The sequence below is a fragment of the Mirounga leonina genome, unplaced genomic scaffold (assembly GCF_011800145.1).
Source record: "Mirounga leonina isolate KUSES-001 unplaced genomic scaffold, KU_Mleo_1.0 Mir_153, whole genome shotgun sequence".
In the NCBI taxonomy this organism is placed as follows: domain Eukaryota; kingdom Metazoa; phylum Chordata; class Mammalia; order Carnivora; family Phocidae; genus Mirounga; species Mirounga leonina.
In genome coordinates this window covers 1,399,459-1,423,531 of record NW_023270387.1, presented here as the reverse complement: position 1 = coordinate 1,423,531, position 24,073 = coordinate 1,399,459, and the positions used below count along the sequence as shown (strand labels likewise).

General features: G+C 41.0%; 1 protein-coding gene across 2 annotated transcripts in view; it reads right to left on the bottom strand.

Moving 5' to 3' along the window:
* The window catches only part of DYNC2H1 (dynein cytoplasmic 2 heavy chain 1), a 284,386-nt gene that overhangs the window by 191,634 nt on the left and 68,679 nt on the right, over nt 1-24,073 (bottom strand). For both annotated transcript variants that reach the window (XM_035008811.1, XM_035008812.1), the window contains exons 43-55: nt 23,811-24,057; nt 22,589-22,740; nt 21,453-21,597; nt 19,750-19,852; nt 19,168-19,335; nt 14,250-14,380; nt 12,728-12,976; nt 12,156-12,264; nt 9,152-9,265; nt 7,966-8,108; nt 3,720-3,804; nt 1,626-1,780; nt 133-270 (exon numbers count right to left, since the gene is read on the bottom strand). In XM_035008811.1, coding sequence (XP_034864702.1) covers nt 133-270; nt 1,626-1,780; nt 3,720-3,804; nt 7,966-8,108; nt 9,152-9,265; nt 12,156-12,264; nt 12,728-12,976; nt 14,250-14,380; nt 19,168-19,335; nt 19,750-19,852; nt 21,453-21,597; nt 22,589-22,740; nt 23,811-24,057 — 1,939 coding nt within the window. The remainder of the gene's footprint in view (nt 1-132; nt 271-1,625; nt 1,781-3,719; nt 3,805-7,965; nt 8,109-9,151; nt 9,266-12,155; nt 12,265-12,727; nt 12,977-14,249; nt 14,381-19,167; nt 19,336-19,749; nt 19,853-21,452; nt 21,598-22,588; nt 22,741-23,810; nt 24,058-24,073) is intronic.

Below are 24,073 nucleotides of genomic sequence, written 5' to 3'. Positions count from 1 at the left end.
ATCAGCCTGACTCAGCACAGACAAGCAGTATTTTTTAAATCCACGTAAGTAAAAATGTAAGTTTTCACAGTAATAATCAGGCAGATGTGGTCTCCCTACAGTCTGCATTTTCGTGCTCCCTCAAAGCGTTACCTGCATTGACACTGTGATCTCTTGCAGAGCAGCATCTGCTTCGTCTTGCTTAGTTTTAAGTAACACACTTTGTTCTCCAGCTTTTCTGTTCAGCTCGTCCACAAGAGCTTTAGCTTCATTCAGTTTAGACACACCAGCCTGTATCAATAAAATTAACCAACATTAAAAAAAAAGGAATTTTATACTCTTTATCCTGATGAACGGATAAAGAAGATGTGGGATATATATACAATGGGGTATCTTTAAAAAGAGTCAAGGAAAAACCTAAGTGTGTACACATCAAACACTTGCAAGTGGACTTGGGTAGCTCCTTACTGCTAATTATAATGACTTATTCCACCATATACCCATTAAGGTGTGGTACAAGACTCCACAGAGACATAAAAGAAAAACAGACTTTAAAGTGTCACAGTAAAGCCGAACAGATCAACACATACTTGGGAGCTTCAAGACCAGGATTTTTACCCGCTGAAGTCTGTGGGAGAGAAAACAGAAAGCGAGGAAAAACTCGGCAAAGCTTTTCCACTTCTCAGTCTCCCTGACTCCATAAAAGGACTCAAGGCCTACTCTTGGGTGGACGTCTGACCCTGCGCTGGCCGTTACTGCACCCCATCCCACTACCCGTGAGTAATCCAAGGAATGAACACGAAAATATTCCCCCTCTATAATATGAGTTGGATTTTTGTCACCTAACAAATGAGAAGATTTCGGGACACAGCAGTGGCAAAAAGCAACATAACCAGTATTTACTGAGCACCCAACAGAGAGGACAGCATCATGCTGGTTCTTTATCTAACTGACCCAATTAGGTTGCAGGTCAACAGATCTATGTAATTTACCCAAAGCACCCCAGACAACTAAATCAAGAAAATACCTTCCCAAAGCACGTATAGTTAGTGGCTTGCTCTGAATGAAAGAGGGGTAAAGATAACTTTGTCAATGATTAGGGTGGATCCTACTTATGACACTAACAGAGAGACACTACGACTTTGGAGAGGAAATGCCCTCCGACAGCTTCCGAGGCTGGCATTTTAATGCCACATTGAAGTTGAAGCTCTGTAACTACAGAAATGGAGAAAGACAACTGTTCAGAATGTACTGACATAGATAAAAGTATTATTTTATGAGGTATAATTTTAATTTTAAAGGTTATTATAAAGCTTAATCTCAGATATTATGCTTCAATTAATAATAGACATTTCTGAATTTCTAAATACACTTTGATTTTAAAGAAACTTTTAAAGATCACCATAAACTATCAAAAAAGCACATAAATACCATCCAGTGGAGAAAAAGAACAATTACTGAATCTAAATAAAAATTACAAAACCGTTAGTAAACCTATGAGCAATACGGGTAGGTGAGATTGTTTTAAGGCCTGTAATACCGTACTCATTCATACCAAATACATGCCACAGGCAATGGACTATAATACACATAAATCCTTGTACCCCACAGATAAGTAGAACAGTTTGAGATTACCAATACTGCACCTGCAAATGACTTTGTCTTTTTAACAGTTCGTTTTTCTTGCTGCTACTGATGGCAGAATACACGCGTAAAAAGGTCATGTATCGGCTTGGGGTAGCACCACATGCTTTACAAGATTCATGGATTAATAAAAATGATTTTAGAAAATCAGGATCAACTAGAAAGAGAAAACAAAATGATTTAACATATATATGATCTATTGCAAATCAGAGAAAATCATCTTAACTACATTTATTTCATACCAGATATTTCCACCTACAGAACTATAACTACGAGGCATCATCTCTGCATAAAGGTACATCTATTCGCAGCTCCCATGTTCCTTATGACTTTGAATTACTTAATTTCAGTGGTCTCTATCTGTCCACTGTGACATATTTGCTCTGAACACTTTTATTGCTGTAAGAGAGAGAAATCTACAGGTTGTCATAGCATATAAATTAGTTGGAACTACAGAACTTGTAATCTAGAAGCAAACACAATAAAAGCTCCTTGAATGGAAAAGAGATACCAAACCAAGAAACACAGGTCCACTGTCATTTGACACACGGCGAAACAGGACCTCAAAAGCCAAAAAATGACAAGTCAGTTCACCCAGGATGCAACACATCCATTACTAAACATGTTATCTTCCTCTCATCACCTCAATCTATGTTCTTTCATATTCTCTACCCCGGTCAGTAAAGTCAACTTCTCATCACTGTTCTAAGCCAGAACCCCAAGAAACGTCCTTGCGCCCTCCTTCCTCTAAGGGGTCCCCTTAGAGTGCCCCCTGATGCCCCCAAGTCCATTCCTTCCTCTTGGATTACTGCAGTGGCCTTCCACAGGGCTCTGATCGCCTTCAGTCTTTCTCCTTACACCCCCCTAGTTTCCAGTAATTGAGGAAAAGGATGGACCCAGACACTTCTGTTTCTACAGCAAGACTCTGGTTACGTCTCTGCTAAAATCGCTCCATGACCGCAGATCACCCAAGTGTCAGAATCCAAATTCCTTAGCACGACACGGGAGGCTTGTCATTACTGAAGCCGCCTGCCTTCTCTTCACCTAGTACTCTACTGCTCACACGTCCATGTCTCAGCCGTTGGGCTGCTCACAGATCCAGTAAAATAGCTCGTTTATTTCTTGGAGCTTTTTCCATGCTAGTCACTCTTCTCCAAACTGCCCATCTGCCCATGTCCGTTTGCTGCAACATCTGCTAGTAAGCTGTCTCACTTTCAAAGGCTCTTCATTTCAACTCCTACCATCATTTATCTCACTGTATCAGAGTTTATGTTTATATAGAACATAATTCTTGCTATTCTTTAGTACGGTAGGAGTTCCTAAGTCATCTCTAGTATCCAGCCCAGTACCTAAGGTAAAACAAGTTCAATAACTATTTGGTGACTAGTGGTAAGATAAATAAATTAATGAATGTGCTATGATACTAAAAAAAAAAGACCACATTCAAAATTAATTTGGAACTGGAAAAAATAATGAAAGTGTAATTAAGAAAATATTGTGTCCACACTCAAACAACACCCTAAAACGTTTTCATGTGTGAGTTGCACGCTGTGACATAGCTAAGTGAAAAGTGAAAACTAATAGAGAAGCTTAGCCTTCTAGCCAAAGACCCCAGACAATGTAAGTAGAACATCCGATCATCCAGGTCAAGAATATAATTGTTTAACTTCTTAAATGTAAACAATAGATAATGAGTTAGGTCCTGCAGAAAATGACATAAACACGAGTTTATAAATACAGAGAGCTTTAGTTTAGTTTTCATCAAAAGAAATCTTTGTTAGGAGACACCTGGGTGGCACAGTCAGTTAAAAGCATCCGACTCTTGGTTTCAGCTCGGGTCGTGATCTCAGGGTCCTGGGATCGAGCCCCGCATCAGGCTCCACACTCAGTGCAGAGTCTGCTTGGGATTCTCTCTCCCTCTCCCTCTGCCCCTCCCTCTCTCTCTCTCAAACAAATAAATAAATCTTTAAAAAAAAGAAAAGCCTTTATGCTAGTTTATCATTATTCAAATTCACAATCACTGTGAATCTTTAACGAATCTATGACACCAAAAAAATGGCAATTATTTTACAAAGTCAATTTCATCAAAATACTACCTGAGTTTTTTTTCTTTTCTTCTTTCCTTTTTTTGTCGCTGTATTTTCCTTCGCCATCTGTTTCACTGAATAACATTTCAGGTATCTAAAACAGGAAGAGCATTTCTTCAAACCTCAACTCAATAGGAAAAAGTTTAAATAAATCCAGTATCAAAGGTTAAAAATAAAAAGAACACTTTTCTACTAGGTTTCTTACTAGAGTAAGAGAAATAATGAATATATCCATCTTCAGAATTTTTAGAATTCTAATATTCTAGAATATTTCCTAGACAAGATTTTTGACACACACCAACCATTAATTGATTGCAAATTACTGACAACATCTCACTTGAAAAATGATTAGACCATATGAAATGAAGGAGCTCACAGTTTGGATTGAATTAGAAAATAATCACAAATGCCATTTAAAATCATACAATAAGAAAAATAAAAAGCTTTATTTGGCATCAGGGCATAGAGGGATAGTAAGGATTCTGAGGTCTCCTGAATAAGAAGGAACTAAACGTAAATGAAAAGAACTCCACAATTGGTAATTAACAGTTTCATAATTGATAATCTTAAAAACTGTTGTCGAGCTACCAATAGAATTCTGCCACTATCACAAGTAAGATCAAGTTTCATAAACAGATCCCATTATTATAATGGAAAGTATGAGAATATAATAAGAGTACTCATTTAAAATATACAAAAAAAAAAAACAGAAGTAAAATAAAATACTCTTAGATTCCCACCCAGGAAGAAAATTAAAGTAGCAGAACACGGACATTTTTGCAACAGGAAGCCCAAGGAATCCAGGTATGTGGGTCAAAGCCTCACTTTCTGAATCTCCCAGACTAAACACAATGTCACAAAAAAGACCCCTTTACTGACGAAGAATTTGAAAGTGCCATGGTTCGTGACCAGAGAGTACTGTTTTTTCCTCAAACATCTTCACTGATTTCTGCCAAAACCCTGGAGCCTTTGGGAGAGTATTTCAAATTTATCCTTTCAAATAAACTGAATTTTTTTTCTTAGGAAACTTGCTTTCTTTAAAATAGTCTATCCCTGGGCGCCTGGGTGGCTCAGTCGGTTGAGCGACTGCCTTCGGCTCAGGTCATGATCCTGGAGTCCCGGGATCGAGTCCCGCATCGGGCTCCCTGCTCGGCGGGGGGTCTGCTTCTCCCTCTGACCCTCCCCCCTCTCGTGTGCTCTCTCTCATTCTCTCTCTCTCAAATAAATAAATAAAATCTTTAAAAAAAAAACAGTCTATCCCTTCTGTGAACTAGCTTGATTGTGTAAACATCGCACAAGATATACATGTATCAGAACATCACACCGTACACATTAAATATATACAACTTTTATTTATCAGTTGGTATCTCAATAAAGCTGGGTGACAAAACAATGCTCCAGCCCCAAACAACACCCTCCATCTGCAAAGTGTTCCTGGCTGGATTGGCCCACACTCCCCTCTACCTCCATTTTCCCCCTCGGAGATAAAAATGGCACATTAACTCTATTAATTCCTATTAATACCTTCACCTCTCAATTCCTTCAACTCCTGTCCTTCTGGTGTCTTCTCCACCACCTTTTCCTCAGCTAATCACGCCCTACCGCAAACGGTCAGACCCTGAGACCGTGTCACTAACAAGAACTGCAATCATTCCATCATCTCACTTGCAAATATCCCAGCCAGCCCCAGCTCATTCCCTTCGTAAGGCCAATAAACCTCATGCCCCACTAAGACCTGCGATGTATGAATTTGAAAATCGCCACACTGTCGTTCACCGTCTTCCTATCTCGAGCTCGCAACTCCCTCGGCCCTCACTCACTCGGCTGTTCTCGAGTCACAAAGCCCCAATGCCGGCCAAGTGCAAGTGAGCGCCCACGCTGACTGGCCTCCGCTCAACTCTCTGATTGCTAGCGCACGCCAGCCCTATGCCACCCAGCCCTCGTACCCCCTTCTCCTCAGCCTCCCCCTCTTTCACTAGTCCAAACTGTTCTGCGTATCTTCTTGCATCCCTTCAGGGTCCCACAAACTCTCCCCTCGGCTTTTCTCTCAACTCATCACCTTGCTGTCGCTCACTGAGAAAAGAGAAACCATCAGAAGCCTGTGCACCACGCCCTGATACCACACCTGCCCACTCACCTGGAGCTGGGCCCCTGCGCCCTGCTTTCTTCGCTGCAGGGGCCAGTCCCTAGTCCTCTCACTTGTGCGCCAGGCCACGACACGGCTGCACAATGTTCCCCTGCCTTTCGCACGTTCTTACTTGTTTGCATTCCCGACGGCATACGAACATGCAATAGTATGTCCCATTACAAGTTTTAAAAAAACAAGTATTATTTTTACCTACTTCCTTCCTACTGATCCATGTCTCTTTACAACAAAATCCCTCACAAGAGGTGACCACACTCACTCTCTCCAATCTCCTTCTCACTGTTTCTGGAGCACATTCCAGTTGGCGGCCGCTAACTGAAACTGCTTTCTCAGCCTCACAATGAGCTCCCTGCTGCCGGAGCCGAAGTCAGCCCCCAGGCCCCATCCACCTGTGCGCACCACTGCCCTGAAACGCAGCCTTCTGCTCATCTTCACACTCTGCTGGTTTCTCCCCCGCTTCCCCACAGCAGCCCCTTCTCTGTATCCTTTGCAGATCCCTCGTCTTCACGTCAACCTCTTCATGTTGAACAAGAGCCCAAGACTTCAGTCCTTGACTCTCTCCACCTTGTAGTCAACGCTCATTCCTTGGTGGCATCATTCATTCTCAGAGCTGTAAATACCACCCATACTCTGACAATTCCCAGTGTTTTATCCTGGATGCCTGACCCTTCTTTCCCCTGAACTCCAGACTCCTATACCCAGATGCCTTCTCCGTCCTGCAGTCTGGAGGTCTGACGTCTCGTAAAGAACACATCTAAAACTGCAAGCCTCATATCCTCCTCTCAAAACGCTCTTCTCAGTCTTCCTGTTCTCCGTACTCCATCCTTCCAGGGACTTAAGCCAACATCCTTGGCAGTATCCTTGCATCCTCACCTCCTTTTACATCTTAGTACAATCTGTCAGCAAATTCGGTTATTTCTACAGTAAAACGTAGTCAGAATCCAACCACTTCCCACCGCCTCTCCTCCTCCATCCCTAATGCACACCATCCTTCTCTCTCACTGGATTACTGCAACAGCTTTGTAACTAATTCTACCCTTGCCTTTGAGAGTCTATTCCCAACCCGGAAGCCAAAGTAACCCCGTTAAAACATTAGAACGGTGTGTCAAAAGCCTCCAAAGGCTCCTTCACCTGTTTCCAGGAAAAGCTAAACTCCTTAGAATGGCTCACAAAGCCCCATCCTAACTGCTGTCCTCTTACTTCCCTGACCTCATCTCCAACTACTCTCCCTCTGAATCACTCTAACCGCTGACTGGGCTTCCGGCTGACCCTCAGAATCACCAGGCACGCTGTCGGCTCAGGATCTCCCTGAAGGAGACGTTCCCCCAGCGACCCCCCAAAACCTCGTAAACCCCATGAGGGCAGGGACTTTCATCTGCTTTTTCTCTGCTATAACCCCAACAGATAGAACAGTGGCACATATTAGAGACCCGATAATTACTTCTTAATGAAGCCTCTTGTTCATGTGGCCTCTTAAGACTGGAATAATTTTCCTGTCCTTTATCTACCTGCTGAAATCTAACTAACCTATCATCTCATCTGTAAAACCTTATCTCTTATCTCAAATTACAGTCCTCCCTCTGACTCACGATAGGCAATAGTCTGTACTTCTTTACGCAAAAACGAAGAAATGAATGATCGAGAATATAAATATTATTCAAAGAAATAATCCTGAAAAGTATTATTTATCAAACAAAGCAATGGCAGAGGCTTCCACTTAAGATGGTTCAATGAGTTCACACTTCAAACACATCCCCCTCCCAACACTTAGCACCACAATGATAGATATTCTTTAAAAGATTTAATTTTTTTTAATTTAAGAAAATGGCTAAAATTATTGCTACGATGTTTTTATCACAGGCTAGCTAACGAAATGAATAAAATTTTAAAAGTACAATAAGTACCTCTGTAGTCCTTAAGAACATGAAGTTCTACACTCGACTAAAATGTCATATAAGAGCATAAAGAAAAGAGAGAGGTTTTCAAACATGTATATTCAGTGCCACAATTAAGGTAATGTAATAAACACCAAAGCAAAGTCAGGAAAATCTGTAACTTCAAAAAGAAAGTATGCTATTTTTCATTTCCATACTTAAATGTTAAACTTACTTTCCTCATGCTGCTATCTGACCAACCCTCCATCCACAACACCTGGCATTTCTTATGCAAAGCTGGATTACTCTCACAGTTTATTATGAAGTTTAAATTTGCAGAATCCATTATCAAGACGATATGCAAGTTTTGTTGAATTCCTAAAAAAATATAAGAAAATTACCATGGACATTACAACAATAATAACTGGGGAAATCTATATATGGTCTGCTTTTATGAGTTTAAAATTTTCTAAAGTGAAATGGTAGGAGCCATTAAGCAATATTACAGTTATGATTTTTATTTTTGTTAAAAAATACTTGTGTGTGTGTTTGTGTGTGCATGCTAAGAGAAAAGATGCAGAAGGAGTTCGGGAAGAAGGCAAGTGTATGTACCAGATTGCTGTTTGGATGTTACTTTTCAAATGTGAAACTGGATTCTACTTTACAATTTTTCTTTCAAGGATTTTGGTTTCAATATTCACAAGCAAATTGATCTCCAATTTTCTTTTAGGAGAAATAAATTTTCCTGTTTCATCAATATTGTTTTCCCTTCATGAAAGGGAATTTGGAAACTTTGCTTCATTATCCATGTTCTGAAACTGTTTTGAATAGCACTGGGATGACCGGTTTCTCAGAGGCCTGGTAGAGTTTCCGTGTGAACTTGAAGGAGAGGGAGCAGACAGGAGCTCTTTAACCGGCTTCTCTGTTTCAGTAATAAATGTTCTTTTAGGGAAAGAAAGCAGCTAAGTGTTGTAGTACTGTCTGGGTGGTATTATTAGTGACTTCTATCGACTTCTTCAATGTGAGGTATTTGCAGTGCACATAAAACCGCTTCTGTGATCAGAAAGCTGCTGAGCCAGAAAAAACTAGAGAGTCTGGCAAAATCTAAACAGTTCGATAATTTTCTAAGATAGGAAGTTCTGAACACTAGTTTTACCACACAGGAACAAAAGCAGTGAAGTAAATATTCCAAGGAACATGAAAACACTTTCATCTTTCCCTTCTGCTAAAATTTTGCTAACATGCTTTTACTATAGGTTGGCTTTTCTAAAAGCACCATAAAAAAGAAAAAAGTATAAATTACCAAATAGACCCAAGATTTAAGATACCTTTGCAACCTAATTAGAAAATATGGCAAATTAAATGGTACTTATTTCACATGAACCAGAATTTGAATTGATGAATTCAATACAGTCACTTACTATATGTGAAGTAATTGAAGACTGGTCCGAAAAAACCATCCTGCGAAGCCTCATCCTTGAGAGGCAACAGCAAAGGCTCTAATTCTTCCAGGGTATAGAGTCCAGGAACTTCACCTACGGAACACGGCACTTCTCGTGAGTTTTAGCTGCATCACCCCAGCTGAAACACACTTTACATCCACAACACTTGTTCTATTTTTGTATCAGTCTGCTCTTATTCAGGCTGTTTCCAAAAATACATAACCCTATCACCTCTCTGTTACTCACAAATCTCCCTCTGTTGCCTTCATTTGATAAAACTCAAACTCCTGAGCAAGCCGTTCGAGACAGTGGACCATCTAGCTGTCCACCTGTCTTTGCGGGTTCTTCTCCACCCCTCCCATACGAGACCTTGTATTCTAGCCTCAGTGAACGTCTTTGTGTCCCATAAATATAATGAAATACTCCCTCTTCCTGGAATTTATATGCACAGCCTTCCCCTGGCCTTTACCTTCCCCCCCAAATTACCATGTGTCCCAGGAGACACTGCTGTGCTGACTTCCCGGGTGCTGGGGAGAGCACTCTTTCTCTCTCCCACATTTAAACATGTCACTGTTCAGCATGTATCACATCACGTAACCATGAATGAAGTATTTTTCCTTTCCTGCTCAATTAGATTCTGAATTCCCAAAGGACAAATTTGATCATGTTCAATATTAACCTTAGAACATCCTTAGCAAAGTATCTGGAACATAAATATTTATTAGATGAATGAATGAATGAATGAATGGAAACCTGTACTAGAAATCAGAACTAGTCCAGGGCCTGCTACAAGGCAACAGAATGGTGAAAAGGCAAACCACACTGGATTAAGACCACAAGTGTAACTAGGTCTTATTTACAACTATGAGTCCAGTATTTAGAACTGGGCCTGGCACATAACAGGTGTTTAATAAACATTTATTAAGCCAATATACTTAAAGTTTGCAAGAGCCAGTAAGATTAAGTAAAAACCCTTTTGCCGAGCATCCAAGGCAGTGCATTCACACAGGGCCCATCACAGCCTCATCCCTACTTTCCCTCAGGCCCAACTCAGAGGTGCCGGACCACGTCTTGTCTGCCAAGCTTGTACATACCCAAACACACACACACAGAAATCTGCTCTGTCTTTCAATTTCAGCCATAACAAGACATTTTTTTTTTTTTTTAAGATTTTATTTGTTTATTTATTTGACAGACGGAGACACAGCGAGAGAGGGAACACAAGCAGGGGGAGTGGGGGAGGGAGAAGCAGGTTTCCCGCAGAGCAGGGAGCCTGATGCGGGGCTGGATCCCTGGACCCTGGGATCACGACCTGAGCCGAAGGCAGACGCTTAACCCACTGAGCCACCCAGCCGCCCCTACAAGACACTTTCGATTCCTTAAATGTAGCAAAGAAACCTAGCTCTAGGTACATACTATCCACTACAGCAAATAAGAATTTGAAACAGAAAAACAAGACAAATGCCTATTTTCTCTGAAAGTATTTTTCAAATACTTTTTTGCTAAAAATGTTGGTAAAATTTAACTTACGATTTTTGAAGTTACAACTTGCTAATAAAGACCAATTTATCTTAAGGTAAAAAGGTAAAAACAATAATCACTGCATTAATGCTTATGTGGATGCTTGCTTTCACAAAACATAACGAGGATCCTAGCACAAAGCTGTCTCTCTGCTGGACCAGTTTCAGCCGTAAGGAACAGGCCTCCACCTAGTGACGACTGAAGCAAGATGCAGGGACACACACCGTACACATGGACAGGAGTGGTCCTGTGAGCAGGTCCCGAGCCCCAGCAGCCCCACTCCAGCACCTGCCTCTGCAGGACTTGGGCCGGAGACTGGCCTGCTGACTGCCTAACCAGCGTCCCTGCCTGCAGTCACGTGAACACCAAATGTAGACACTTCCTTTCTAAGTCACACGTGTTCCTCGACCAGAGCTGTGACATTCTGAAGAGAAGACTATTTCATTTCAGAGCCCACCTAACATGACACAAAACAAGCATTTACTAAACACGGGGTCCGACAGGCACATCATGGAAACTAGCTTTTAACAAGGTTTACTTTGTACTTAGATAACAAAACAATCTTGGTCCAAGTTTAAAACTAAGCTACCTCCTACCAATTCTAACAGTGACGACTCATAAAGAGATTCGAATAAATGTCACAAATTCTTCAGAAAAGGAAGACATATAGGAAATTGCAGGTATCCTCTCCAGAAAACCATGAAAACAGTCAGGTGACTCAAGAGACAACAAGAGCATACCGCGATCTGAGAAACATGGACCTCAGATATTGAGAATATATCTGTATTTACATATCCATGTTAAGGCCATTATTCAACTATTCCACTAACGATGGACAGTGAGGTTCCATCACATTTTTATTATGAATTATACTATGCATTTCCCTGCATGCTAAATCCACTATTTCTGTAGGTGAAATTCCTACACGTAATAGAGCTGCTATATTAAAGGGTATGGCACATTTTTTTTAAACAATACTGACTGATAACTTTCCCAAAAGACTGTAACAGATAATGGTCCCACCAAAAGCATATGAGAGGGCCAGTTTTTCAGGACATTCACCAACATTAATCATTTTGGGGGAACGCCTGGGTGGCTCAGTCGGTTAAGCGTCTGCCTTCGGCTCAGGTCATGATCCCGGGGTCCTGGGGTTGAGCCCCGTGTCGGGCTCCCTGCTCAGCCTGCTTGTTTCCCTCTCCCTCTGCTGCTCCCCCTGCTCGTGCTCTCTCTCTCTCAAATAAATAAATAAAATCTTTAAAAAATAATAATAATAATAATCATGCTTACGTAATTCTTCCATCTCCTGATTTTATAAAAATGGGCTTTCTCAATTCTCCAGCTCCAAGCATGCTTAATCCCAGGACCCCTGAGTAAAACCCATACCACACATGCTCTGAAACACAATTTTACACAAGGTAACATTATTACTTTTCTTTTCTTTGAAGAGAAATCATTCACTTGCCTGAAGACAAAAGGCTATTGATCATCTCCAGAAACGCAGGATGCACGAACTGGTAATCCTCGAGAAGCAGAACCACCTGCTGGGCTTCAATCCCTGCAAGATGCAGCACCTGCGCGGAAAGTGGCAACAGAGGTCTTCGCACCCATTACAGGTGTGGGGCCCAGTTAAAAACCGCCATTCTTCACACAAATAACGTCTTTCTTTTCTCCTTTTTCTCTCTTTCTTTCTTTGTAATCAAAATTAAATATCAAACTTCAGCCATATAGTTTGGAAGGTAAATCCAGTCCATGAACAAACAGTTGGGGAAATGTTAATATGATTTCACAGCGAAGACAGACGATCATTTTTAAATACACCCACCTGTGTCCTATATAAATTCTGTCCTTTTATCTTCCATGTCCACCTAGCCTCTCTGTACATAAAAATATAATTTTCTAATAACCACAGGGAAAATCATCATCCATACTGAAGACTACGATGTATATCAGAGACATAATGGTCTCTGAAGGCTTTTAAAATAACAAGTAATTGTGCTTTAAAACCAAATAAAGCAAAGGATTTGAGTAACTCACGTGTTTGAGATCATTTTTGAACTGCTTCAGTTCATAGCCTCTGGAAATCTTTGGAGAAAACAGCACGGCTCCATGCATATGACTGACGAGGGAAGTAATGGTCCGCCGGCCCACGCCACTCCGTCCTGCCAGGAGGAGGGAGCCTCCAGGGAAGCTCAGCACCCTGTCGATCCGAGACATATACTCCAGCACTTCTTGGAAAAGTAAAATATCTAAATTCTGGCTATCTCGTCCATAATGAATGAGGCCCTTTTAAAAAACCACAAAGAATATTTTATCATTAATGTATGCCCCATTACATAACATACATGTTATCTAGAGGAAGGCTTACACTTCTGATACACTCTGGAAAAGGGGCTAAGTGGCGGTGTGTCATCTTATGCTCCACAGCCTCCCAGCAATCCAGCTCTTCTACGAAAAACCTTGTGTGATACCAAACACGTTCAAGAGCTCACAGTCATCAGATACCTGCGGGACACTGCTGATAGGACGGGTAAAACGTAGGGCGACACAGCAGGCTAATTACAAGAACTTCAAAAACTCTCAAATTTTACTCGTTGTTTCAACTCAGATCAGTGTGTGCAGACCATAACACCTAATGTTGTGAACTCTTGCTGGTGCGCACCGCAGGGGAATGAATCCAAAGCCCTCGTGCGGGCCGCCCCACCAGCAACTGTGTGTCAGCGTGAGGGACACCAGACGCTGCAGCCTTAACAACTTCCAACACACCCAGACTCGGCAGCATCCATCCCACGCACCGCACGAGCTTTTCTGGATATAAAATCCACACTCACTTCCAAAGCAAATCATCATACATAGAACACTGTTTCTCCTTCTTATATTGTCTAATTTCACAAAGAAGAAAGAACTAAACACATCTCTAGTAGAGTGCGCCTCAGTTTCAGTGAACCAGCGCACCACCACCACCTGAGAGCCCGGGAGAAATGGGGAATGAGACTTCCTCAGGCTGCGACCCAGGAGGCAGCGTATTTCCTGGTTCTCAAAGTGATTCTAATGCTCGCTGAACTTGGACGCCACTGCTCTAGGATGATTTTCCAATTAATATTAAACCTCATTAGTAATTCCAACATCAGATACATTTTGCCAACATGTACCTTGGCCATCTTACCCATATCTGTGTGAGTACGGGAGCATTTAGTCAGATCTACCACAACAGACCACACTCCACAAGAACCAGCTCGGTCTATTGTATAATCTTTGTTTGCCTCGGAAAGCTTACAACAATTATTTCTTAAATGACTACAATCATAACCAAATCCCAATTCAAACTCATGATTCAGATTATACCTTCCTCTTTTTTTTAAAGATTTATTTATCTGAGAGAGCACGCACACACGTGAGATCACACATGCACAAGCGAAGGGGGAGGGGGGCGAGGGGGGCAGAAGGAGAAGCAGACTCCCCGCTGAGCAGGGAGCCCGACTCGGGACTTGATCCCAGGACCCTGAGCCGAAGGCAGACACCCAACCGACTGAGACACCCAGGCGTCCCAAGATTATACCTTTCTAATAACATCCTTGAGATCCGCAGAATTCAGTTTTCCGAGTGGTTTTCCATGGGGAGGCAGTGACTGTCCTGGGGCCACCCTTATTCCTGAGTTGTGTCGGGCTCCCCATGTAACATAGAAACTGTCTGCAGAAATGAAAGGTATTTTTGGTTTTATACGTGTATTGGTAATGGCAGCACCAGGAAATACACTGTTCGTTAAATTATTTTTCAGTTAATCCTCCGAATAAGATCCCCAGAAACGTGAAAGTAAATTACAGTGTGCCTGGTGAGACGATAAAGTCAGCTAAGATACAAAGACCTTACACTGCCATGTCAAACTTTCCCTGAAGAGTAGCTGATGTGTCCCCACTCCAGCCCTGACCCCCACCTCTCTCTCCTCAAACGGAGGGTCCTCCTCTGAATGCTCCCCACTACTCTCCCTTGTGCTCTTTCTCCCTACTTCCCTCCCCTCCTCCACAATCTCCATATAAAATTGGCAACTAAAACAAACTCAAAACTCTCCTTGAGAAAGAACACAGATTTATAAATACCATCAAGAGCCCTAATTCTAAAATAAAGGAAAAAGTAACTGAATTTTAATTAGAAAACAAAAACCCCACCACTTCCCTTATAGTTATCCCCAGCAGCATCCTGTGACCACACAAGGAAAATCTGTTGACCGTTCTGCTGAACCTTTCCCTCCTGATCCGTTGGGGAGGGTGCTCCATAAAGTACCCTCCTTCTCACGTGCTCCGCTCAATGGCAGTTTTAGCTTCCTTGGACCCCAGCTCCTTCACGTTCTTCTCCTTTCCCTCATCACTGCTTTTCCTACACTATCCTCTCCCTGCAGAAACCTCTATAATCAAACTCTTACTTGGGAACAATGCTGCCATAACCGCCAAGCCCCAATCCCCGTCGTAGTCACTGCCCCCGTCATGACCTGGTGTGCATTTGAGGCTTTTTCCTTAGATCTGTTGATCCTGATACTCAACAAGGCACGACCACCAGTCCTCTCAGTTCTCTGCGTATCCCTTCTACTCTTATTTTCCCTGGGATCTAAATTCAGTCCATTATTCTTTAATCCTAAACACTCCCCTTGAATTATTTAACCTTATTCTGTGGATTAGATTATCAACTACTGATATACCAAAACCCAGTCACCTACTGGCAAGTCTCCCGAGCTCTACTCTGGTCCCACACTTCCAACTGCTTAACAGACATGTAACAAACATACAATGTTCGTCACTAAACACAGGTGTTTAAGCACCGCACTTCCCGTTAGAGAGAAGCAGTAAGACAGACGCGACTGCTACCCTCACAGAGCTGATAAACCTGATGCACGTTCCCCAAGAGACACTCAAAGAGCCTGCAAACAGTGAAACACATAGAGGACTGAACTCACTGTCTCCCCATGTCATCAGGTGCCACCTCAGCTACCGCAGGATCTCCCGGCTTGTGTCCTGCCATATGTCTCTGGCCATCCAGTACATCCTCACTAGCTCTCCCGGGGGAGCACATGGAAGAACTGCACAGCGCCGTACCACTCCCGTGGGGCCCGGAAAAGCAGCCAAACCCATCGAGGCCCCCGGACCTGGCTCCACTGACTGCGCGATTCTCCTTCTCTGCCCTGCGCTGTGCACGCCAGCTTCCTCATGCCTCTGAACCTACGCGGAGTCTTCCCCCTCGCCACGCAGCACCGTCATCTTTAACATGATCTGACTCTCGTATCACTCAAAAAATTTTAAATCTTAGTTGTTCCTCTAACAAAATATGTACAGAACTATGTGCTGAAAACTACACAACACTGATGAAAGAAAGCAAAGAATATCTAAACAAATGGACAGATATATCATGTTCACAGGCTGGAAGACTCAACATAATGAAGATGTCAATTCTCCCCAAAACAATATACAGTGTTAATGCAATTCCTATCCAAAGCTTAGCAACATTACCTTTAGATAAGATTATTCTAAAATATATAGAGAAAGGTAAAGAACTTAAATAGCGAAAACAACTGTAAAAAAGAAGACAGCAGGAGAAGTCAGTCTACCCAATTTCAAGATTTCTAAACTAATGAAAACAGGTGGTGCTGGTGGGAGGACAGACATGTAATGGATGTAAGAAGACGGAGAACCAAGAGATATGTTCACACAACTATTCTGACAAAGTGCAAAGCAACTCGAGGAAGAAAAGTTCCCTTTGCAGTAAACAGTGCCGGAGCAAGTGGTCATCCATCGGCAAAGAAGGTGACCCGAGGCCTCACTCTTCACACAGACATTAACTCAAAGTGGACTACTGACTTAAAACAAAACCATAAAACTTTTCGGAAAAAAACACAGGAGAAAATCTTTAAGAACTAGGACCAAACAGAGTTCTTAAACTTGACACCAAAAGATCCTGAAAAAAAATTACTAAGTTGTACTTGATAAAATTGAAATATTTAGCTGTGGGAGACCCTATTAAAAGGATGGAAAGACAAGCGAAAGAGCGGGAGAATATGTTTGCAAACCTCGTATTTAACAAAAAACTAGCATCCGTAATATATAAAGAACTCTCAAAACTCAAAAGAAGATAAACCATCCAATTAGAAAATGAGCAAGTCACAGAAAGAGATAGCTCACTTCAAAGGATTCAGAGACAGCACGTGAGCACATGAAAGATGCTCGAGCGCATCTGCTGTTGGCAGAATGCAAATTAAAGCCACAGTGATGTACCCACACGCACTTACGACAGTGGCTAAAATAAAACAGCATGACAAAAGCAAAGGCAAGTGTGCGGAGCAACTAGATTACTCACATGTTGCTGACGGGAGTGTAAAATGATACAGCCGTTCTGGAAAAGAGCAGGGCAGTATGCTTCACAAACCAAGCACAAGAGCGCCATACGCCCCGGCAACTGCACTCCTGAGCACTTATCCCAGAAAAACAAAAGTGCATGTTCACACAAACATCTCTACATGAACTGCTTATAGCAGCTTTCGTCCTAATAGTCAAAAACAGAAAATAACCCAGACGCCCTTCAACAGGTAAATGGTTCAAGAAATGGTAGTACATCTGAATACCCACTCGTCAATAGAAAGGAACAAAGTACTGAGACTCACAGCAACCTGTGTGTGTCTCCAGAGAATTATTCTGAGTGAAAATAAGATTCTCGAAATGGCAAATTAAATACAGAACAGGCTGGCGGTTTCCAGAGGCCTGGATATGGCTACAGCAGGGCAGCAGGACAGATAACTCTGAGTATTAACTGTATCAATGTCAATACCCTGGTTGTGATGCTCCACCGTAATTTTGCCATATGTTACCATCAAGAGAAACCAAGTAAAAGCTACACATACTCTGTATGAATTCTTACAATTGTATGTTAATGTGCAATTATCACAAAATAAATTTTTTTTATTTCAAGGTTTCAAAGTAACTCCCTCAAAAAAATTAACCCTTCTACACACTACTATCTAGCATTTATCCCAAATATATTCAGAAAAGTTATACTAATTGTAAAACACTTCATGTTCTATTATAATTATCAGTTTAACCATCTACTTGCACAAATTTCGTGGCTTCTAAACACACTAACAATAGTTACCACTGTAAGGGCTTTCATATCTGTATCTGCCACTGGATTACACGTTTCTTGAGCACAAGAATGTATCTAGCTTATTTCCAAGTCTTCTAAGATTACATTTTTCTTAACAAATTAATATTCCACTATGTGAAAATCCTACTTGCCGAGATACGACATTTATCAAGCCTGTATTTTTAAAAAATGCAACCTTTCCTTGAAAAGTAAAAACGGTGAGGGGGGAAAAAAGCATGTATTCTTTATTGAGTCCTACAAAGGAAACCCTGAAAGATAACAAATTCTAGAGAATTCAGATACCCAATAAGACACTGCTACTGTCTAATGCCCAAAGAACATGCTACCTTCTTTGCAAGAAGAGATACCATTCAGGCAATTCTCAGTCTGAGAAAGATGGTGCCATTTAAGAAACGAAACCTGCCCCCACTAAGCAAGGAGAGCTACAGGTCACGCTAACAAAGCCTCACTCAGAATGAGCCAACTCTGAGCTGCGACCAGGGCTCACTCTCGCCTTTCATCCTGCCCCGGCTTCTCCAACTCATTTCCTGATTCTGAAACTCAAGCCGCACCTCGAAAATCCCTCTGCCAACCTCCTCATCTTCCTCATCTTCAAAATCCCCTTCGGCCTATGCAGTTACGACCGGGGGGCAATACCGAATCTGGCAGGACACAGAACGCGCTACATGGAATATTTCTAGCTTTACAGTCTAACCGGACAGAACCTCACTCTGTAGCTTGAAAGCGGTTAAGAAATACTTCCACGATATGGTCTTGTATCAAAGGTCCTTCCGCCACGACAGTTTTCAGACAGTTTTCAGATCACACGCACTACTCCCACAGCAGTCTTCAAAATGCAAGTTGGTTGTTAAGTGGTAACAGTTGCAAATGCAACTGAGCTGCTTTGAGTGAGTGGTGTTATGCTTTATTTATCCTAACTGTGGGTGAAGCTGGAGACAAGAGTACATAAGAAGTTCTGTGCTGATGACATGATTTACTTCTAAGCAAAAGTTAATTATAATCAAATATGGACTTTCCCAATGATCTTTAAGTCTCATACACATACGGCTTTAAATAAAACCTTTATTAATAAAAATCCCTCAGGAAACCTAATTTTGAATTGCAGATATAAAACACTATGGCCTGAATCCAAGAAAACAACTATTGTCACTATATTTTATTTATATTTATTTAGAAATCTAGCAAAAAGGAAAAAGCGGCCCCTTACAGTAAAAACAACATTAAAATTACCCAAACGTTTTATTTACACAGAAATACGAAATCATGCTATTAGCAAGAAAAGTTTACAATTCTTGTAACGTTTATTTATTACATAAACTCCTTAACTATATTACCTGCCATATTGTCTAATACATCTGAGCCCCAATCTCCTTGAAACACAGATGTTAAAATGCTGTCAAATAAATGAAGTTCCTTGGCACCAACAATTTTGTCACGAAATAAGCGCCGTGCTTCATAAGCTACGATTTCTAATACATGATCTAGTGGGTGATTTGAGGATCCTAAAAAAGACAACATTTTCTTTAGTTGTAATAAAATTCAAATGACTTGCAGATGGTCTACCTCAACATAATACTAGAAAGAAAGAATAAAAATCTGCATACCGTCAGGTTGGCGTCAGATAAGTACAAGAAAAGGGAAAAAAGGTAAAATTCAATGTGTTATTGATAAGTTGTTTTGATTATTTAAAGAATATATTAAGCATCATTATCTCTAATTGTTCAATAAAAATACTAATTCCAAAAAGCATATTAAACATCACTAGCAATTTTATTTTTCCCCAAATCAAATTTTACCAGCAACAATCATAAACAGTTTAGAACACACACACACACACACACACACACACACACACAGATACACTATGGCATTCCAAAGAAAGAAAAGCAATTTGAAATCATAAAAGTAAAACTTACCTCCTTCTAAATCATATCTGAATAAGCCAAGAACCCACTGGGTAAGGATGCAAGGAGTAAAGAAATAGTGACTATGATCATCAACTGTAAATTTGGCCCGCACCTGGAAAAGAAAATAAAGTCAACTGTCTGTTCTCATTTTCTAAATACATAATATACATTTTATTTATAACGTATTTCCAAATATATAATGCTATAAATTTTTCAGTCACCACACTCACAGGAATGCCCAATTTCTACTAGTGAGAAGAAACTATATTTCATTAGAACTGATTTCCTTAGTTATCTCATACATTATATTTTACCCATTTAAAAACATTCTCTAAGAGGGGTATTTATAGGCTTCAACAAACTGCCAAATGTTGTCCAAGAAAAAATAAAAGGTTAAAAAGCCCTGCTGAGCAGAGGAACTCAAGGAAGGTGAAGCGAAGCTTTACACACAGTGGTTGCAATTCCAAGGCGCTCCCAGGTCCGGGACAGACATGTTTGCTAACGGCAGGAGCCACAGAGCTGTCTCGTGTTCAAACAGTCACCGATCCCGAACGGATCAAAGTGCGACTCCTGATACATGACCCATGAGAGCCTGTGCCTTCCTCCTCATGGACAGGACCCACTGCTCTCGCTCCGGCCTTGATCACTGAGCTTCCGAATTCATTTAGAAAGTAATCAATGCTTTCTAACTTCTCTTGCCCCACATCTACTCCAACACTGCCAAAAGCATCTTCCACAAACACTTCCCTAACTTTCGCATGCTGTCCCCTTTACCTCGGAAGATCTTCTTTCATCTCCAGCCCCTTTGGGAATTTCTATTAATTGTTCAAAACTCACATCACATTTCGGGGCGCCTGGGTGGCTCAGTCGGTTGATTTCTTGATTTTGGCTCAGGTCATGATCTCAGGGTCATGAGATTGAGTCCCACATCGGGCTCCCTGCTCAGCAGGGAGTCTGCTTCTCCCTCTGCCCCTCCCCCCACCACGGTGCACACTCTCTCTCTCTCTCTCTCTCTCTAATAAATAAATACATCTTCCAAAACAAACAAACTCAGGTCACATTTCACCTCCTCTTAACAACTACCACACAGCAGAGTCACTTCCTTCCTCTTCCACGCTATTTGTAACTTGTGCCTATTGTCACAGTTCCACTACTCATCACGCTGTAGTAATAATTTATTTACGGGACCAGGTTCCTGACTGGTCTGTAAGCTTCCAGAAAACAGAGACTCAGGCCTCTCTGCATCCCTAGGACCGGCACGAGAAAAGAAGGTATTGAATGAATGTCTTCTGTGCCCTTTACTGACTGATTTCAAGCACCATCCCGCTTCACTAAGGAAGGAACTGGAGGCATTTCCTCCCAGGCAACAAGAAAGAAGAAACCTCAAAGACCACTCCCTGGTTTGAAGTCTCCAAGACAGAAGCTGATCGAAGTCGGGAGAAAGATCCAGTTTTGCAAAGAAGAGGAACATTCTGAATATGCTAAATTTTAGTTGATAACAGAAAACCACCCAGCATTAATTCATTCATTCCATGTTCACTGAGTGTCTATTAGAGCATCTGCGCTCAGAGAGCTCACTCTCTGGTAGAAAAGCCTAATCAACAAGACGAAAAGAAAGCTGAAGTGTCAACACAGGTCAGCGTTAAAGGTAGTCCCTCTGGGAGTGAAACCAAGAGACACGACAATTACAATATAAATGAGGAAGTATATACCTGTTCATAGACTTGGACCATAGATCCCGCTAAGAGGTAGATTTTTGATGAAGAGCCCCAAATAGAGTGATTCTTCAGATTTTTATGGAGAACGGGTTCCAAATATGCTCCATAAATTGTCTGTAATTGCTCTCTTTCTGGGTAACTGAAAGAGGGCACATAAGAAAATAGCTGAAAATACAATGTTCTAGATTATTACGTTAATGTTCATTTGTAGCAGTTTTCCAGCTGCGTTGCTCTGAGGTTCAGATACCCCCCCCCCCCAGTTTATCCAGGGACTAAAGCCAGGCTCTAGGTCCCTATTCTGACCCCTACTTATCTGCTCTCAAATACTGAGGGTCCTAAAAGAAGTTTCTGGTGAAATTACTTGAAAACATAATTGTTTAGAAATCACTGATTTTTAGAAAGGACCGAAAGGTAAATTTTGCTTAAGAAAAATTTTAAGTGTAGCTGACCCATTTGGCAGTAATCAACTCAGAACTGTAAAAGTAGAATAAACAAATGAAATCAACCTGTTTCTCTCAAACCAAAATCTATTTCAATACAGCTTAATTGGTAGCTACAACATTTCTGAAAGTACAATTTAATAGATGGGTGCAATTAGCATGAAAGCATCAAAACAATATTTTTTAAGGCAAAACGGAACAGAGGACAAGCTCCAGATCCATAAAATTTACAAGTTCTTGCAACAATTATGGACCATGGAGATGGGTGCATGCATCAGGATTAATGCTGCCACCCACAAACCTGACCTGACTCCACCTTGTGCCTGTTTACATTATGTTTATTTATCTTCATAAAATTTGATAGTATTTTTGTTTTATGAAACCCTTATTAAAATCTAATATCCATCATTCAGATTCCTGATACTAACATTTTAGAACAGAGAGGATACAAAACAGTTGGGTTTTATTTCTAATATTTAAGAAGCACTGATTAACGCCTTTATCACCCTAAATTACTGCCTAAAGTTTAGGAAGGACAGGGAAAAAAATAACAGAACTCAAGTTTGACTATTTTTATATTCTTCATCTTAAAAAATTATCATTAATGGATACCTTTAATAAAATTCAAATACAGAAGACATCTCCCCAAATTAAAAAAAAAAAAAAATTTAAGAACACTATGATACATACTCCACAGCACAAAGACGAACAATGGAAGTAAATCTGGTGGTCAGCTTATGTCTTCCCAGTCTTCCTCCAGCTGACATAGAAGCCACAATCTGAATATTTTCTAAACCAACCCATTCCAAATTTTCATCATAAAATCCTTGATATGTCAGTACCTTTTTGAACATAAATGTATTTTAAATGTTTTAGGCTTAGGATTTTCTAATAGTGATATAAAATATTTTTGCATAAAATTCAATTGTTTCCAAATGCAATCATCCTCCTCTACCTAACTCAAATATTTAAGATTGAAATATACTTTAAATTCTTATAACATTGAAAAATAATACTCTTCAAGACTCTGCATTCAATTAATGTTAGCTGAATTATCCTCATTTTTAAAGTGCTTTTCTCTCTAATAAACATTAAAATCCAGATGACATATAAATCTACCAGCAATTAGGGGAAAAAAAGTGAAAGAAATCAGGAAAAATATAAGGAAACTATTTTGGTTTTCTTTATAAATATTTTGTCATATTCTACAGTTCCATAGTAAAGCTAAGTTTGAACCCATATAAACATAATAAACTCTAATTTAGAATGCAGGGTTTCTAATGTGAAGCAAACCACATAAATAACGACTTCCACACTGACAGAATGCATGGTGTCCGACCTTCGCCTTTACTCGGGCTAAGAGGCAGAGTACTGAGCTAAGGAAGCCCATAAAGGGCCATGACCAAGGACATCTACCTGCTCTCTGAAAAATGCATCCCTAGAAAAATGAAGCAGAAATTTCCCCAAATCCCACATCATCCCCAGCTTCTGCTTTCCCTCTGTTTTAGAAATAAAGGACAGGAAATAAGTATAGGGTGAAGGTTGTTTTTACTCTTCCTGTCATACATTATCTTGCTGTAATGCTAACTTCTATAGGGAAGAACATCAAAGAAGGGAGGCTTGTGGGGGCACCTGGCTGGCTCAGTCAGTAGAGCCTGCGACTCTGGATCTTGGGGTCGTGAGTTCGGGCCCCATGCTGGGTGCAGAAATTACTTAAAAATAAAATCTCTAAAAAAAAAAAAGAAAGAAAAAAAAGAAAAGGCAGGAAGAAAGTAGTCCTGGAACCAGATTACTACAAGCTTTGGGAGTTCAATGTTCACAACACATGCTGGATAAAACTGACCCCGAGGAGGAAAGCAGATTTTCTAACCCTTTCCCATTACATCCTAACACTTCAAGGAGTAAGACTCACCTGTTGCAGGAAAGCAACCAAAGTGCTAGTGCCCCATTTGTCAAGCTTGGGCAGGTTGATATCTTTCAGGTACAGAACAAGTCTCTCGCAGTCCTTCGGTCTGTACACGCGACCCGTGTTAGTACTGATCACCATGCAGGTCTGGCTCAGCTTCTGCAGGAGATGCCGAGACGTGGTCTGGGCACTACAGTGAACTGCAGCGATCTGAGTGGACCGGAGCTGGGAAAAGGCATACCTTAGCAGCATCCTATGAGAGACGGAGG